Raw genomic sequence first — 18,784 nt, 5'->3', positions numbered from 1 at the left:
CCTCTCTACTCAAAAAAATCCCATACTGTAGAAAATTATTTAAAGTATCTTGGTTTCAACTCCATGCACATTTGAGGTGACTGGGAGGGAACCAACTGTCACCTCTGCCTGCATTCCCATTCTGCTGATCTGTAAGAATAACAGGGAGGCCAGGCGTGGGAGCTCAGAAAAGCCACACCCTAAGAGAAGGTGGGTACAAACCTCTCCAACCCCCTTACCTCTTTTGAAGGATCGTTTTGGTAATGGCACCTTCGTTTAGATGCTTTGTTCTAAACTAAGTCAGTCTTTCTGGGCCAGGGCAATTGTATGGCGGGAGGCAAAGAGCTGTCTGGGGGATTCCCACTGGAGTGTGCGGGGTGGGGCACCATGGGGAGGGCTGGGTCCTCAGCGGACTGAGGGTGCCCAGCATCCAGTATCTGTAGCAGATACCCGTTTCTCAGTACTAGGCAGGAGCTTTCACCTGCTTACTCATTAGCCGGCATGCAAACCGTCAGCTGCTTTCCTATACTGTGTGTCCCTGAAGACATAGCTCAAAGCAAAATGTTTATAACTGAAATAACAGATAGCATGATCTGAGAGAAATCCCATTTCCAGGGAATTAAAACAGTATTTGTAAAATCCTTAATTTCAGTTTCTAGAAATGATACTTCCTCTAGGCAGAGAACCTGCAAAGTGGGTCAAAACAAAACAAAACAAAAACCAAGAACAAAAAAGGCCTTTCAGTTTCCTAGGGACTTAGGGGCACTAAGTGCATATAGTGTCGGAGGGATAACTCCCCAAGGCTTTCCCAAAAAGGGGGGTCAAAACAGATTCCTAACAGCTAACTCTCCTTTCAGCGCTGCACAGGCCTCAGCACTGTGAGCAGAGAGTTAAGAAACTTAGACCCAGGACTTTGGTCAAGGTGTGGCTAATTCTACAGCCTATGGCCTTGACAGCGATCCTCTACTGTCGTCCCCAGACCTTGAGGCCTAGGCTTTGACTACACACTTCTCAATGAGCACTTGATCACCTGGATGATTACTGCTAGTGCCATGGTGACCTCTCAGAATGACACTGGAAAACAGGGAGGCACGATGCTACTCCAGGGATCTGCTATCAGTTCTGGGCAAAGTCTACCACTTAACCTGGACCAGAAGCAATCCATGACAGCAGAACATTAGCCTTAGGCAGGTAATGCATGAACATGGAACTTAATGTTCAAAAGGCCGAGGAGTGCTGACACATGGATACCCTGGGGATCCATGGAAACCAATTACATAAGAACAGAGTCCGCCCATTCCGAAAGCCCTGCTGCGGACTTTGACCAAGTTAACCATCCTCACCCCTAATCAGAGCTTCCATTCTCATTCAATTCTCAGCACCACCGTAGAAGTCATGGGCATCGGCATCCTCATCCTCAAGAGTTTATTCCTAACTCCTCTCTTCTAGAACCCACCAATAGCCAGCAGTTCAGCAGGGAGGGGAACGGTCCCGCAATCTTTCCCATAGCTGTGACTGGTTGTTGACGGGCAGGCTTCATGCAAGCTCAGTGCCCGTAACCCCAGGTTTGTTGATGATTTCAATGGCATACCCAGAAGATGGCACCTCCCAACAATCAGGATGCCTGACTGACCTAGACAGTCTGCATATATATTGTTTAGCTATATATTGTATAGTTTAGTCTTCTTGTGGGATGCCTAACAGTGGGACCAGGGGCTGTTTCTGACTCTGCTGCCAGCTATTTCTCGTACTGGGTTGCCTTGCCCAGCCTTAATACATAGGGAGGTGCTTAGTCTTACTGCAACTTGATATGGCCATGCTTTGTTGATATCCATAGGAGGGCTTCCTGAACAGAAACGAGGAGGGGTGGTGGATAGGGGGACTGGCATCAAGAGTGAAAAGGAAGGACTGGGAGGAGAGGAGAGAGAAGAAACTGAGGCAGGATGTAAAATAAATAAATAAATTTAAACAAAGAAAGAAGAAGATGGTGCCTCACCAGGGCTCGCCTTATCTTCTAGTTTATATCTTGCTCCGCTTTTCCCACAATGCTCTGGGAGCTTTGCAGGGTTTATAAATGTCTTGATTGGAGCTGTGCACTCAACATCACTTCACTTATCCTCAGCACCTTGGGTCTCCTGAGCTCCTGCACTCGCCCCAGCTGACTCCGCTCCCACCCTGCTTCTGCAGCGACCACAGTGTGATGCAGGATTCCATAGATCTTGGTGCCTTTGCCTTTAATTTTTCTAATCATGCCATCAGGTAAATAACAAAACCTCAATTCTTAGATGAAGAAGCTGAGGCTACAGTGGCTAACTTATAAGTACATGGGTGTTATTTTTTAAAAAAAATAGTGTGACCTTTAAACCATTCTAAAATAATAGTTTAACCTTCAAGACTCAAAGTCAAACAATGGATATTTAGGATGATACCTAGAAATTAAAATAACCAAGGAATAAGAAAAAAAACAAGGTTGTATTTTTATTTCGTTTGTCTGAAGTAGAGGCCATTATTTTTAAGCAAAACCTATGTCTTTTCTTTCCTACATCAAAAAATGCTTCAGCAGGCATAGTGGCATATACATCTTGTCCCAGCATCCTCTCTGTGAGGATCTACGGGAGTTTGGGAGTTTTAAGTCTAAAATCTACACTGTGAAACCTGTCTCAAACAAACAAGCAAATCAAAACTCAAAAACCTCTAAACATAGTGTTTGGTATATGTTAGGTATACAAAAATTTTGAATGAATAAGATAAAGTATTTCCCAGGTTCAGTGGTAAAATTTACACTGTCTCAATAAAATTTCAATTATTTTTTTCATACTTAGAATCTCTGTCCTTAACCAAACAAAAGATATATGTTAAATTTTACAATGTATCTGTTGATCTTATTAAATAAAAAAGCAAGTACTTTTAACTTGATGTGTAATCACTACCAAAACCCTGAGAACCAATGGCTCTGAGAAATTTTATTCTGTGACAACTTGTCTCCCTATCTTTTAAATCATCTCTGAGTTCTGACAGCTTCTCTTAAATATGCCCTTCAGTACTACTGAAAACATCTCTACTACTATTTTGGAAGGCTTGGTCTTTATCACATGATCGGAAGAATTTTTCACTGTGTTTAGGCTATGAATAGCATTTGAAAAATTACTCAGTTATAATTATAGACAGTGAACACCTGCCAATGTGCTGGAAAATGAAATCATGCAAAATTAAAAGACAAGTGTGCAATGCCTGTCAAATGCCAAACTATCAGCATAGTAAATGTGTGCTTTTTGCAAGCTAAGACCCTAATAAGACTATTGAATTTACACATAGAATTAAAAAATATCCTAGCCACATGGTTAATTATTTTAAAAGGATAAATATTTATCAGCTTGTCAGTTTAAACAGTTAAGTGAACATACTAAATAGAATTTAAATTTACTATTGAGTATATATTTAAAGTTGAGTTGGGTACTATAAGTCATAAAATTTACATCAGAAATTTTTGTTTCCCAACCTAATGACACTCAGTAAGTCACACAGACACCAACACACCCACACACACAGACATGACAGTAATGGGCTGGATGGGACAGGAAGCAGGTTAGCAGGAGTGGGAGAACAAGAGATGGTAAGGAGTGAGCATGACTGAAACATATTATGTCCATGCACGAAAATGTCATCAAATCCATTATTATGTATAATTAACATACGATAATTAAAAAACAAAGTCAGGCGGCTGGATGGCTCAGTAGGTAAAGCCATCTTGCCCCTCAATATGACAAGTTGTACGTTCTCCAGAACCCACAAGAAGGAATCGATTTGTGCATGTTGTCCTGTGACCTTCACATTCAAGCATGGCACCTCCCCCACAGCAGAGAAATAGAGAAATAAATGTGAAATAAAAGTTTAAAACATTACAAAATAAATAACTTTGTTTCCCTTTCGCATGGTTCCAAAGCTTACAAAGGGAATGAGAGCGAGAGGCAGCTGCATGTCTAGAACCTTCAAGGCCCTGGGCTGGATTCCTGGAGAAAGCTGGCTAAGAGCTTGTCATAAAGAAATGTTAATAATTTACAATTCTAGAAAGACCTTCTGTAGCTTAACTTAAAACCAAGTTAAAATTTACGGGGCTGGTTAAGAGCTCTTGCAGAGGACCCGTGTTCTGTTTCCAGCACCCACATGGTGGTTGACCCACAACTCCAGTTCCAGAGGATCTGGCATCCTCTCTGACCTCCCTGGGCACCTGCCACACACGTAGTACATATAGATACATGCAGGCAAAACATTTATACACATAAAATAAGATAAATAAAACTAACAAATAAAACATGGTTTAAAAGAAGGTAAAATGTAAATAGAAGGTAAAACTAAAGTATCTAAAGTAATCTTTCCAAGGTATTTCCATATTTCTTGGTAATGTATCAAGTTTTTAAAGTAAATAGCCATGAAAAAATTATAATTAGAGGATGAAAAATTCTTCATTTCACCAAATTTGTCGCTTCTATAAACTCAAATGTGAAAGAATAACACAAAGTAAGTGATACAGACAAATTCAACAACAAAAATAGTCAACCGGAAGAGTCCAGGAAATGATCCATAGTCATTCTACAGAAATTCCTAAATATTTCCAGTGAAAAAAAGTATTTTTAAAAAACAAAGCATGTAAGACAGAACCCATGCAGGCAAGTGTATGTTCACTGGCGGTGGCTAGGCCGGATACAGTAACCAACAGGAGGTAAGAAAGACAAGCATGAAATACGTATTTATATTTCAAGTCTCCTGCTGCCCTTAGAAGATAGTCCCCAAATAATCTGAAAAGTCCTTCCAATCTGATGTAAAGATTCCACTTAACTGCAGTACTCAGTAATTTCTTCAAGGTCACTTAAAGTCCTTCTCACTTTCATGTAATCAATAAGACCTAGAAAGTCTGGGTCAAATAAATCCCATTTTCCATTGACCCCTATCCATTCAGCACAGTGTGTGTGTGTGTGTGTGTGTGTGTGTGTGTGTGTGTGTGTGTGTGTGTGAAGGGAGGGGACCCCTGATAAAGAACAGATAAAATTGGTGGTAAAGGTCTCTGGCTGAGGGTGTTCTCCCCACAGCACTTTCACCTTGTATGCATTTGAAACGTCTTTCCCTCCCCCAATGTGTTCTCAGACCTTTCACAGATTCTAAGACCCCCTCCCCCATGTCTATAGTTCCTTCCAATCCTGCTAATTTCTACAACATAAATACTGCCTGTTTTTAAATATAAAAATTCTTTTTAATTATACATAACACTAAATAGTGCCTATCTTGTCAAAATTTTAGGCAATTGACAATTCTTTATTACGTTCCAGATTCTACAAGAGGAAAGGTTTTGAGAAATCTTTAGTCATGTCAGTTATTAATTTATAATCTATTCAAGTAGTAAAAGCATTTTGCAAACTTCTTATGGCTTATCAAAAGGAAAATAAATGTATGCTAAAATCCAGAGTATGGCATGCTTGTTTCATAATTCTTTGCATCATAAGCCATCTGTACATACCAGCATACTAGGTCAAAAGTTTGGTGATGAGAAAAAAATTCTAATTAAGCTACACTACTGTTTCAAGGAACATTCCAAGATGTCATGAATAACCTATGGCCTTAAATTGAAATTTAACACTCAACTGTTTAACACCCCATCTGCACACAAAACAGCAATCTTAGATGAGACTCCACTTTTGCTGTGCTACCAATGAATAACAGAAAGCACCATGGAGCACTAACTCAAATTAGTATTCAATTCCCCCACGAGACTGATACCAGAATGTGAACAATGAGGTGGGCAGAGAGAGGGAAGTGGAGGTGACATGATGCCAGCTTCTATGTGACATGTTAAGGCAACAGTCTGTCATAATGAATTTTAGGCAGGAAAGCAATTCAGCCGGATTTGCAGGGCAGATCTATGTATGGCTCTGTGGCTATGTAGGTGAATAGAAAGGTGAAGTTTCAGTCTGGAGAAGTGAAAGGCTTGCAGTGGGGCAGCAGAGACACAAACCAGGGATGAGCAACTTCCTTGAGGATGCCTCAGAAACAGCTTAACTTCACTCAGACTGTATTAAAAAAAAAAAAAAAAAACAACAACTAAGTTTCTCCTAAATGGACCCTGCCAGTCTTCTGTCTCAGGAAGGATCACATGATTCATTCACTAAGTAATGCAAATCACAAATTTTGCTTTTATTTTCATTTCCTAAATTTAAATACCACATCCTGTGGGTTCTAACTCATTGTTATATTCAAACTCATTTGCTTTGCCCTCTTCTCCCATATTCCAGTTCACTATTGCTTTCGCCAGAGATCAGCCCTGTAACTGATATGGCACACCTGCTCCTGAGCCTGGAAATGATTCCCCATCTTGCTTCTGGAATGATCCTTGTAGCGTTATCAACCATGTTACCACCTTCTTCAAAGCCTCAGTGGCTCCCTATCATTCTGGGATAACGTCTACACTCCTTAATATTGCCTACAATTCCTCTGTGGGCTAGATCCTGCCGGGGAACAATAAACATCTCTACCATCAGTGTCCTTCTGAGCTAGGCTCTGGGCCATGCTTTGCAGACATTATTTCATCTTCTTCTAAGAACTCCTAGCATCCCCCCCCCCCACACACATACTTTGCAGATAAGGAACCGGAGTGGATGGCAGTGTGGACCAGATTCACAGTTGCACAATCAACTACTGAAGCCAGGTCTGCACAACTTCAGGGTGTGTGCTCTCCAATGCCACACGGCCTCATGATGTGAACACAACCATCCTGAATCACACTTGCTTTTGCCTTGAGGCCTTCATACAAACTATCATCTAGGTCTGGATCCCTACAGTAATCTCACTGTATGGGTAATTATTCATAAGGAAAGTGCAATGGAGTATGTCTATAATACTAGTAGCTGGCAGACTGAGGCAGGAAACCCTGTCTCAAAATGAATGAATGAATGAATGACATACTAAATCTCTCCTTGAGGGGTTTGCCTCAAGAAACTCTTCCCTTACTATATTAAATTAAATGTTAATTTACTTTATGACCTGTCTCCCTTCAGCAGAATATGCAAATTGTTACCACTAGTCTCTCTAGCTCTTGCTACGGCATTCACTATTTGTTGCTCAAATGCATGCATGGATGAATGCTCCATAAAATGGAAATCTCATCTATGCAAACTGATGTGAGACAGAAAGAAGGCAAATACATTTGTTTATCCATTGGATGTTTATTTAGTAGCTTCCAGGTCCCAGCCAATGCTCTTGAGAACTTAGAGCCCTTCCAGGGAAGACTTGCATATCAATATGAGATTACAGAACAATATAAGTCAAGTACCTCTTATAATAATGGCAGCAATAAAGTAGAATAGATGTAGAACAGAGAAAGAAAGGTAAGTCTATAGGAAGCCACTACAGTACAGAACATGGAATCCTTTTGCAGAATAAATTAGGCTCAAAACTATTTTACATGGTCTATATACTGCACTTGTGGAAGGGGAGAGGCATGTTCACTGGCTAGGATGGCACTTTCTATGCCATTTCACTCCCACAGTGCTGTGTTCTTATCTGATATTATAGTCAGGGCACTGGTCCAAGCTTATGGCAGGACCTTAGTAAGGAAGCATCTGGACCCAGCTCTGACTCTAGTGCGCCCGCTTCTTCGGCAGATCTTTGACACAGTACTCCCCACAGCCAGAGTGCTCCGTTATCTAGTTTCCCACGCAAATATAAATAAGCAGCAAGATGAAAGGCCAAAAGACACCAAAGTGAGGTAGAGTAACAAGAAAAAGGGCAAAAACCCCTAAAGACTGGGAAAAAACTTAAAAACTTATGTGTCATATAGTTCCATACAGTCCACGACAGTATTTGATGTGCACAGTTATGACTCCATTATTAAAACATATTATAGGATCGATAGGGACGTATAAGAGAAGCAACTTCTTATGCCTTAGGGATGAAATGTACATACATGGAAAATTAATTCCTTGCTGGTAAAATGAATTATAATAATTGATTCCAAAGTGCTTGTAAGGAATCGTTCAAGATCTTAGCTTTTGAAGATCAGCATTTTATCGATGATTGATTTTCTTTTGTTTTATTTGAATTCAAGCCATGACAGAAAACTGCCATATCATAATCCACAATCATTTAATCACAATCACTTCATATCTATAAACATTTCTCCTACTCCTTCAAATTCTAACCACCTCCTAATAGAGCAGGATAAAGTGAGAGTAGAAGAAAATGGCAGGAGATTATGATATTTTAACCTGGCTGCACTTACAACTTGAGTGTGAGAAGACAAAAGAAACAATTTGGGGGGACACAGAAAATAACTGAACAGCACTGTATTTCTAGCAAATACCTTACCTGGGTTCAACTTTTCTTTTTTCTTTTTCAGGCAGGGACTTGCCATGTAGCCATGTACTGAACTCATATGCCATGTGGCCAGGCTGGTCTTGAACTTCTGGCAGCATTATTTCGGCCTCAACCTGAGCATACTGAGCTGTATTGAGCCTAGGCTACTACACACCTGACTTCGGGTCCAACTTTGCAACCCGACCGTGTTGACTTCCTTATGACTTAGGCTGGCTTTTATTATTATTTTCTAGGTCTGCTTTAGGATGCATTTAGGAAATGAAATTTTCTAAATAACCTGCCTTTGTTGTGAAGAGCCAGAGAAAATTAGTCTGCCATCTGCCAGTTACCTTGAATAAATATGATACATTTAATATCAATTTCTCACTTTAGAGGCTTTCAGTGAGAAACTTTCCACACAGGACACTAAAACAATGTTAAAAGTACACCGGTGACACTTGGCAACAAACAAAAAGAAATACAAAGACTTGACTTATAATTAACTATACCTTTCATATATATTATTTCCACCAGCAAGGCCGTTTCTGCCTAAAACACCACAGAAACAACCCTCATTTATCTCTTTTTGAAAACCGTTTTCAGTTTACACTGCTCAATTTGGGCCCAACATTCAATGTTTTACGGAACCCTCCGATGCCTAGAGAAGAGCTCACACAATAACCGTTGCCCGTTGGAAGCAAGAGCGACGGGAATAGCTGCGAGTTCAATGTCACCGTCTAGTTATTCTAATAACGCTCTTACCTCGACGCTCCTCAGAATGAACCCACTTCTCTCTCTCACGTCTTTAAAGGGACACCTCTTAGAAAGCATAAGCAGATGAGCAAGGAGCTTATTCATCCCATCCAGAGAAACAGCATTTGAAAGCCCGTCCGGAGGTCGATAAAGCGTCTCTTTCACTGAACGAAGGTATTCGGTTTTTCTCAAAACGACCTGCCTAATGTTTTCCAGCGCTGTCTCCCTAGCAGTCGGATCTCTACTGCATAGTCCATCCCACCTCACTTCATTCTCGCCTTCAGCCATGACAATCGGGAGCTTTCCTTTCGCAGCCTTCAGATGCCTCTCAGCATTCCCTCAAAGCAGTTTGTCTTGCTTTAAACCGAGAAACGAAGAGAAGAAAGTCAGAGAAATCCAGTCGTCAGGAAAACAAGCGTCTGGGTGGCATTGGGAACCGCACGTGCCTCTTAAGTTGATGCTTTCAAATGGATCCGCAAGGCAGATCGCCCTTGCACCCTCTCCTACACGAAGGGGCAGTCTTCTGGACAGAGATTGAAAAAAACAAAGTTGGAAAGTTGCAATCTTACAGAGCCAATTAGCTGGACAGGGAGTCACGGGGAAGTGTTCCCTCTGTCGCAGGGTCAGCGGATATCCTCACGTTGTGGAGCTGTCAAATCCGTGCTTGGCCCCACAAGGCTGGTAACAGTAGAAGGCTCTCCAGCCATTCGGGGGTTTTTGTCTGTGCAGCGGCCGCTTCTCCAGCGCGTTCCCACCCCGCCCCTCCTCCGACACCAGTCTCCGCCCCCCTCGGCTCCTCCTAGCGCCTCGGCCGGGCAGCGGGCGGGCGCCGGCGGGGTTGGCGACGGACCCTCACCCCTAGCTGCTGGGGCCCGAGGCTCCGCCGCTCCGGGGAGCGCAGCATTCACCGGTCACCCGTGTCAGCGGCGAAGGAGGGCGGCGTCCCCGACCCTGCCGGCTCCCGTGCCCCGGGATATACCGCTGCTTCTCCTACCCCTCTGTCCTCGCCCACCGCCGCCACGCCGGAGGACACCCCACGACCCAGCCGTCCTCGGGCACCGGGCCGCGCTGCCGAAGCACAGGGCCCGAGGCACAGAGCCCGCCCCTTCGCCCAGCCCCGTCGGTGGGGCTCGGCCCAGAGGGCGGGAGCAGGGAGGGGGAGACGGGGTCCTCACCCCCAGCCCCTCCCCTGTCCCCGCCCGGGACCGCCGGGAGCCGCTCCTGCCCCCTGTCTGCCTCTCCGCCCAGGCACACGCGACCCGCGAAAGCAGCCATTGGGAAGAGCCCCGCCCTCGGGCAGAGCACCTCCGGACCCCGAGTCCACCGCGCGCCGCCAACCCATGCCGGCTGCTGCGCGTGCGCGAGCCCCGGCGGGGCGCATGCGCCTTCCACGGCGATTTCCGTTCCCGACGTTTGGTGGCGCTGGCCTTGAAAAAAGGGAAGGAAAAGTAAAGAGTACAAATATCCGGAGATGTTTCTCGCACAAGAAAACCACAACAAATAAAGGGCTTGATGGTATCCCTAATATGATGGGATATAGTTGAAGATTAATCTAAAAAATTGTGACCGCCAGACCCCAGAGTCAGTGGGCAGGGCGTCTTTGCGTTGGCTTTTGGGAAATGTAGTTGTAATGCTACCGACGCCGGCTGCTTGCGACAGAAACTACAACCCCCAGATGCCACCGCAACACTTCAGGTCGCTGTCGGCGAACCAACGGTTCAGGAGGCCAGGGTTAACTGGGAACGTCCATCTGGTAAGCTTGGTAGGCTTGGCTGTGACCTGTTCATTGAAAATGTTTTTCCTTCCTCCATTTCCTCTGAAATTCTGGAGCCGCAGCCATCTGGGATTGTTGCCTTTCAGTCCAGGCCCTTTCCTCAGTGGCTTGCGGGGAGAGAGGTGCAGGTGCTCCACCATCCCCATTTTGGTGGATGACTTGAGGCAAGGATTTGGCGATCACTGAAAGATCGAGGAGCCCCCTAAAGCCCGACAAGCTGGGAATGCTCCACGCTGCTTTTCCGCTGGCTTCTTTCATGTGAAACAGTGCTGGATGGATCAGGGATCCCTATGCAGGGCAATTTCAGCTTTGCTCTTACAGGGATCCGTTTGGGGCTGTATTTCCTCTGTCACATAGAATCCAAAGAAGAGCTTTGAAAGCAAGCCCGTCTTATGTGCGACTGAAAGAACTCGTAGTGTTTTTAGGTTTGAAGTCTAATGAGCTTTGAAAGGTTCTGTATAAAAAAAAAAAAAAAAAACCTCCCAAATTCTTTTATTTCTCTAAAGGTGTTTTGAAGTCATTATACTTGAGAAAACTCAGGATTGGAAGGTTTTTAATAACCCGGTAATCGGATTAGATTTTAATTGTTTGCAGAGTAAATTTAGTCATAAAATATTAACCAGGGACTAGGGAGCCGGCTCAGCAGTTTAGAACACTCGTTCTTACAGAGGACCTGGGTTCAATTCTCAGCTCCCACGTGGCAGCTCACAACCATCCATAACTCTAGTTCCCGAGGATCTTCTGACCTCAGTAGACACCAGTCATACACGAGGTGCATAGGCCTGCATACACCAACGGTACAGTCATACATAAACTAAATCAACAAACAGAACAAAAAGAAAAAAAAAACACCTCATCGGGCCTTGAGTATGTGCGACAGTGACAAAGATTACGCCCTCATCTTATTAGAAAACTAATGTGTAAATGTACAGTTGTGACGCTGTTTAATATTGTGGTGGCGAGAGGAACATTTAGCCAGGCCTTGGAAGTCGTCACCCCAAGGGAGACAAAGACCAAAAGAACAGCACTGAGGCTTCAGCCGGCTAGAATCTGCCGAGCGCCTTCTGTGCAATAGGACATCACTGAGCACAGTGTTCCCCCGCTGTCTAAGAAGAGACGGGAAAGAAGTGATGTGGAACACATAACGCGCGTGAAATGATAGCAACCAATTGGCAAGGAATGAAGAGTGCTTGGTTGGGGGAGGTGGGGGGGTGAGGTTACTTTTTCTGTCTGAGGAGGATTTCTTCTGGAGCATACAGGCTGGTTGCCTGCCACCTCGGAACAGTTGTTAGATGAGCTTGCAGGGTGGGATCCCCCATATTCAAAGGCCTGCAGCATTGAGACGGTAGAGGGACCTTTTAGGCTCAAGATTTGAGGGGATCCTAAAGGGCTTTGTTATGGCTTTAGGGGGGATGTAGACAGTGGATAGGAAGAGTCTGCACTGGGGTGGGGTGGGGTGTGTATGTGAGTTTCCTGTGTCTTTTTCTGGTTGGACCTAATTTTCTAAATCACCTTCATATCAGCTCATTTAAAAACCTTTTGTTCTTCTCCAGAACATCACAATTGACCTTCTGGGGCCAATTTTTCTTTTTCAGGGTGGTATTTGTTTGTTTGTTTTGTTTTCTGTTGTTTTTTTTTTGTTTGTTTGTTTGTTTTTCAAGACAGGGATTCTCTGAGTATCAGCCCCAACTGTCTTGGAACTAGCTCTTGTAGACCAGGCTGGCCTCGGACTCATGAGATCCGCCTACCTCTGCCTCCCAAGTGCTGGGATTAAAGGTGTGCGCCACCACTGCCCAGCTCTGTTTGTGTTTTGCTTTGTTTTGTTTGCAGGTTTTTCCAGTTACTTTTCTGCAAGTTAATTTATATGCTTTGAAATAGTTGATGAAGCAACAGATCCTATTTGTAGTAAAAATAAAGGAGGGAATTCCTGAAGTCACTAGCTGTTGTAGGCTCTAAAGATCACCCAGTAGTTAACATTGTTTAGGAGGGGCTTACTTCAGTCTAAGCGTTAAGGATAGACAGAAGGGGTGGGCAGAGGGGATGTGGAAGGAGTGGTTCAGAGGAACCTGTGTTACAGAACAAATTGAAAATAAGACCATTGAGACTGTACCATGTGGTGTACATCTGCTATCTTTTACTGGGGAGGTGAAGGCAGGAGTTTAAAGGCAGCCTGGGTGGCATGCTGAGATCTTGTTTCACAGGAAACAAAACAGTGGAACAAAAGGAAGGAATTGCCACTTGTTATCATGGAAAAGTGTGCACATTTGTATTTGGGAGAGGGCAGAGTCAATAGATTGGCCACTTGCCTTGGGATATGGAAGAGAAATGAGGAAGACCCAGCTGTTTAGATACAGTTTGAGGTTTTTTGTAGTGTTTGATAATGGTTTGAAGAAGGACGTGTAAAAGAAATCCCGCACTAGTTCAGAATTGAATATAATAGAGGGTTATTTATTTAGGAGTAGACTCACAGATCACAATGCTCTGCTCGAACAGGGAACAGCAACCAAATGCAGCAGCCAGAAGAGAGAGAGCGAGCAGACCCACACTTGACATCAGCATATATAGTATATGAGGCCCCGCCCAAGTGGGAGGGTAACTTAAAGGCTACTGGCTGCAGGAATTCCTCCAGCAATGGATGTTGATTTCTACAAAGGAAGCACACTCCTTGAAGTTTACCATATCTGAAGTCACCAGCAGGTGTGATCGGAAGGCACAGCCAGCCTAGAGGGAAGCCATCGACATGCTGCGAAGCAAAATGAAGAGAGAGTCGGAGTGATTAGGTCCAGTGACATGAGGACTAATTGACCGCTACGTTCATCACTGTGGAGATTATTAAATGCGGGTTATAGGAAGCCATTGCTTTGCACAGCTGTTGTGCTGCCCCACCCACTACCCCCAGATCAAACAAAAAGAAAAATAAAATCAAAATGGCCACACGTGCCACAATGTGCCATAATGTTCCACATATCCAAACCGAAACTAAGTAGTTACCTGGCCTGAGAAGTCAGGAGGATGAGAGAGAATGGAATTTCCCAAATTAGCTCTTCCCTCTGCTTCCAGCCCTACATGCTTAGTGTTTCCAAATAATAACATGAACTAATCTGATGTTACAGTTACTTCCTTTTGCTTTGTCTCTCTACCCCAACCTTTGGCAGAAAGTAACTTTGAAATGACTGGTCTGCTTTCACTGTTTCTGCTCAGTGGTCAGCCTCTCTAGCTATAAAGTCACCTTCTCTGCAGCCCACTGAAACACTCGGCTTAGTTTATGGAATGAAGTGTTGCTCCATTCCAGAGTTGAAAATAAAGATAACTTAAGGTTTTTCCATTGTAGCTTCGTTGTTTTAGGAGGTCATTGGCCATGTTGAAAAGAGCCATGAAATTTCCATTGTTGTTTTCTTTGTTCAGATGGCCCCATCGTGTCTTTGACTCATCTTTCTTTGAAGATCTTAGCTCAACTATTTCTTGTTCAAAAACATGTCCCTAACTAGGGAAACAAACAATAAGTTTACTTTTATTGCAGCACGTATCTTATTGGCTGATGTGTTGCAAATTCAGTATTCAGTTATATTTTCCATAATTTGATTGGCACCTGGCCCCGGAAAAGGCTGAGCACCTGAGAGCAGCCACAGGGTCTGGTTTGCCAAGCCTGCCTAAAGCTCAGTAGGTTGTTGGGTTCCCAGCACAGACTCAACAAATGCTTGCTGTTTGTTATGTGCGCTGACCCTTGTTGGCTATCCCAGCACTCTGGAAGCTGATACAGGAGGATCAGGAGTTCAAGACCAGATTGAGTACTTAGCAAGACCTTGTTTGGGAGAAGGGCAAGTTGTGAGTAAGCATTGCACCAGTGGACAAAGACACTTTATCCTGGTACTTTCCAAAGTACTACATATTGTTCATGAAAAAAGCGAGGTGGCTGATGGATGAAAGTCAGTATAATGAAAGCATTTTAGAAAACTGTATATTCTATGAGCTATTTATTGAGACATTTGCAGAGCAAATAATTCTTAAACCGTGATTCAGTGGAACCAATGTCATAAAACTACCAAGACCAAGTGCATCCACAGATGGCAGCTACAGATCACTTCCTCGTCCTTTCTTCTCTTTCCTAGCGACCTCTTTCGGGTGTAGTTCACAGTGGAACTCACCCTCCTCGTGCACTTCATCCTCTCACAGCTTCTTGCACATTTCCATCCTTTTCTTTTGTGTCATCATCGCTCACTACCATAGTTTGCCGAGTCCTGCAGCATTGTGAGTCCTGCAGCATTGTGAGTCCTGCAGCATTGTGAGTCCTGCAGCATTGTGATACCGTTTTAAATAGCATCCAGCCGCTGGCCTGACGCCGCAACAGCTGGCCTACCCAGTGTTTTAACCTCGGGAAACAGTTTAGGGTGATTGTAATCAGAATAACAAGCTCCAAAGTCTCTGGGAGATGCTCTAAAACACAGTAAAAACTAGCACAAGTGTCAGTGGTGAGCAGTGGTCCCTTTAATAAGAGCAAAGGCTCTGTGATGGCCATTCTTAGTTGTTAACTTGACTGCATCTGGAATTAACTGAAAACCAGCAACTGGGCACACCTGTGAGGGATTTTTAGTTAAGTGGATTGTTTGAGGCCAAAGACACCCTAAATCTGGGCCACACCTTCCCTTAGCAGCCTATATAAAGACGGGGAAGAAAGAGGCTTCTGCATTTCGCCCGCTTGCCCTCATTCTCACTGGCAAGTTCACCTGTCCTGCTGCTGAGGCCTTCCTTCTCTGGCATCAGAGCCTGCTTCTTTGGGATTCCAGTGATGCATACTGAAGAGCAGCTGAGACAGCCGTCCTCGTGGACTGAACCACTGTTGGATTCTTAGACTTCCCATTGAGAGATGGCCGTTGTTGGACTAGCTGGACCACGGCTTGTGAGCCACTCTGATATATATGGAAGTTTCCATGTGATTCTATACCCACCCAGTTCTCTCTTTTTTTTTTTTTTTTGGTTTTTCGAGACAGGGTTTCTCTGTGGCTTTGGAGCCTGTCCTGGAACTAGCTCTTGTAGACCAGGCTGGTCTCGAACTCACAGAGATCCGCCTGCCTCTCCCTCCCGAGTGCTGGGATTAAAGGCGTGCGCCACCACCGCCCGGCTCCCAGTTCCCTTTTTAAAAGAAACCCTTACTAAAAGGAGGAAGCTGGGGCACAGAAGTAAAGGGACTGACATGAGGTTAGACTATAGGGAGACACATGGGAGCTGGGTTCAGAAATTCATCATTCCTCCGAGAAAGCAGTTCTGAAAAGGGCAAAGCTAGCCTGGTGTTGTGGTACACATCTGTAATCTCAGCACTTGGGAACTGGAGTGGGGGTTTCAGGTCATTTGCACCCCCAGGCAAAACTTGATAATTTAGTAACATACTTGGAAATACCTGTGAAGTAAATGGCATATTGGTTTTCCTGCTAGGTTTTTTTCCTTCCTATAGGAAATTTACACGAGAAACTATCATGTTGCCTTGGAACTTAGACTCAATAAGAGAAATGAGGTATAGAATGTGGTCGCTTAATACTGTTAAGTATTAAGTTCGAGGCCAGTTTGGGCTACAAGAGACCCTGTCCCAAAGGAGAGTAAAACCTATTGCTAACAAATGTGGTGCTCACCCTGATGAAATAGTTTTGTTAATTTTTAAAAATATGGCCCTGCATGCCTTTTCCAACTGGAAAGTAGGGTAGAAGTTTAGCTCAGTGGTAGCTTAGCATGTGCGCATGCCCTGAGTTCAGCCTCCAAACACTACAAAAAGAAAAACAAAGCAGGAAGGATGGTTAGGAGCAGCTCATATTGCACTCACTTTTAGTCCCTCCTAAGCGCGAGGCTTAGGCTAAAGGACTGCTTGAAGCTTGAATTTCTAGAGCAACCTCTCAGAGCAGGCACAGGACACTGTGTGTGAAAAGATGTGGCCACTGGAACAGAATTGTGCACTAGTCAGGAAAAACTCAGGTTCAAGATGCCTCAAACGGGAATGTTCATTATGAAATTCATTGATGAAATTGAATTAAATCAGTGAAATTCATTGCTAAAAACAGCAATAACAAAAAACAGGGCTCCTAACTCTTATGGGCTTAGAAACACAGTCTTTGTTAATATACAGGAATTGTAAGGTGCACACACACACACACGCACACACACACACGTACATGCATTAATACGGGACTGGTAAATTTATAAGGACGATAATTTATTAACATAGATTGAAATGCATGCCAAGTAAATGGCATATTGATTTTCCTGCTAGGTTGTTTTTCCTTCCTGGAGGAAATTTACACAAGAAACTATCACGTTGCATTGGAACTTAGACTCAACAAGAGAAATGAGGTATAGAATGTGGTCACTTGATACTCTTAAGCTCTGAGAAGCCTCCATGGTAGTACTTTTGCTGCTTCTCCTGGCCTTTTGAGTTCCTTCTTCTCGGCTTCCATTCTTTAGTGGAAGGAGCCCTTTGTTCATACACATCCTTATTGCAGTCTAGTTCTGGCCTCTGTCTGTGAGCAGGTTTTGCATACACACACACACACACACACACACACACACACTGGTTCACTATGTAGTTGGCTCTTGAATGACAAGTTCTTAATGTGTGTTTGCTTGAGTCAGGGCTGATGCATAGCTTAGGTTGGCCTTGTCTGAGATCCTCCAGCCTCATCCTGAAAGCACCATAAGGTCTGGCAGAACAACATACTTTGGATTGTTACTGGCATTTCTGTGTGTCTCTGTGTATGCGCTCGGCGTGTGTATTTGTGTTTATGTACATATGTGTGTTTGTGTAAGTATATCTGGGTGTGGATGGATGTACCAGACTTTGAACCCATGGCCTTGTGCATGCTGCTGTTCAGCTCTAGCCCAGAGCATGGTTTGGTTTTGATTTTTCTTTTTCTTTTTTTCTTTTTTTCTTTTTGTGGTACTGGGGCTTAAACCCAGGGCCTCACCGTTCTCTGTAAGCCCTCTACTACCGAGTACTAGATCTCCACCCCTCATGCTTTCCTCATTGGGAGACGCGTGTTTAGTTGTTCGGGTTGGCTGTGACCTGGCTCGGTAGAGGTCAGCCTGTGCTCTGCCAGGCTGACTGTGGTGAGGCTGTGGCACTGTGGGCTCCATAGCCAGCTCCGGCTGCGGTCTGAGCTGGGCTGGGAATAGCTACTGGCACTGTTTGGGGAAGCCAAGCCCATCCAGCACACGTGCGATCCCAGCTACTTGGGCAGCAGGAGGGTCTCTTGAACCCAAGAGTGGGAGGCCCTGCCATCAGTATTCTTTATGACACAAACTATTTGCATAGGAACAGTCAGTCTTTCTAGTAAATCTATTTCACGGTGAAAAGTGACCTCTCGATAGAACAGGAGACACACAAGTAGGAGAGGGAGGGATAAAATATGTTTACAATACATTGCATGCATATATAAAATTGTCCAAAATCTAAACTTTAAGAAGTGGTCCCTTGTGTTTCTAGCCCACTTTCTCCATTGTGTGCTACAGTACACTGCACAGCTGACAAAATAAGTGTCGCCTGTGTATGCCATTAAGCTTCTCGCCAGCAGCTAGCAGTGTGTCCGGGGGTGACAGAATTACATGATATGGGGTTCCGTGCCCTTCACCCCTGTGTTGCTTCAGAATGAACTGGATAGTGATAAAGTTTCAACAAGTTTAGAGAAATTAGCTAGCTTTTATCTGTGATTCACGAGGCAGGTAAAATACTGCAGTCCTGAGCATGGCAGGGGTGTGGCAGGGCTGGATCTTTTATAAAGTGGGTGGAGTGTCAGCAAGGAAACAAAAGCAGGCTTGCTCGGTGTCACATTAACTCAGGTGTCACCGCATAGCATATCATAGCATGTCATAGCAGATGGGACCTCCTTATGCTGGGCAAACTGGCCGTCGTGGAAACTCAGTGATTCTTCTCTTAGATCAGAGCTCGTTTCTCTG

The 18,784-nt window shown here is 44.1% G+C and overlaps 2 protein-coding genes across 5 annotated transcripts in view; one reads left to right on the top strand and one right to left on the bottom strand.

Annotated features, from left to right (window-relative positions):
* Positions 1-10,167, bottom strand: part of Sesn1 (sestrin 1) — a 94,920-nt gene extending 84,753 nt beyond the window's left edge. The window contains exon 1 of the mRNA XM_038340783.1: positions 9,085-10,167. Coding sequence (XP_038196711.1) covers positions 9,085-9,363 — 279 coding nt within the window. The 5' untranslated portion in view covers positions 9,364-10,167. The remainder of the gene's footprint in view (positions 1-9,084) is intronic.
* Positions 10,168-10,415: 248 nt separating this feature from the next.
* The window catches only part of Cep57l1 (centrosomal protein 57 like 1), a 60,430-nt gene continuing 52,061 nt past the window's right edge, over positions 10,416-18,784 (top strand). For 2 of the 4 annotated variants that reach the window (XM_038340786.1, XM_038340785.1), the window contains exon 1: positions 10,419-10,828. In XM_038340786.1, the coding sequence (XP_038196714.1) occupies positions 10,706-10,828 (123 nt within the window). In that variant the 5' untranslated portion in view covers positions 10,419-10,705. Of the gene's footprint in view, positions 10,829-18,784 lie in introns of all 4 variants that reach the window. The other 2 variants (XM_038340789.1, XM_038340787.2) reach the window with 2 other exon arrangements.

This window comes from Arvicola amphibius, chromosome 8, assembly GCF_903992535.2.
Source record: "Arvicola amphibius chromosome 8, mArvAmp1.2, whole genome shotgun sequence".
Classification (NCBI taxonomy): Eukaryota; Metazoa; Chordata; class Mammalia; order Rodentia; family Cricetidae; genus Arvicola; species Arvicola amphibius.
This window is presented reverse-complemented; position numbering and strand designations above follow the sequence as displayed.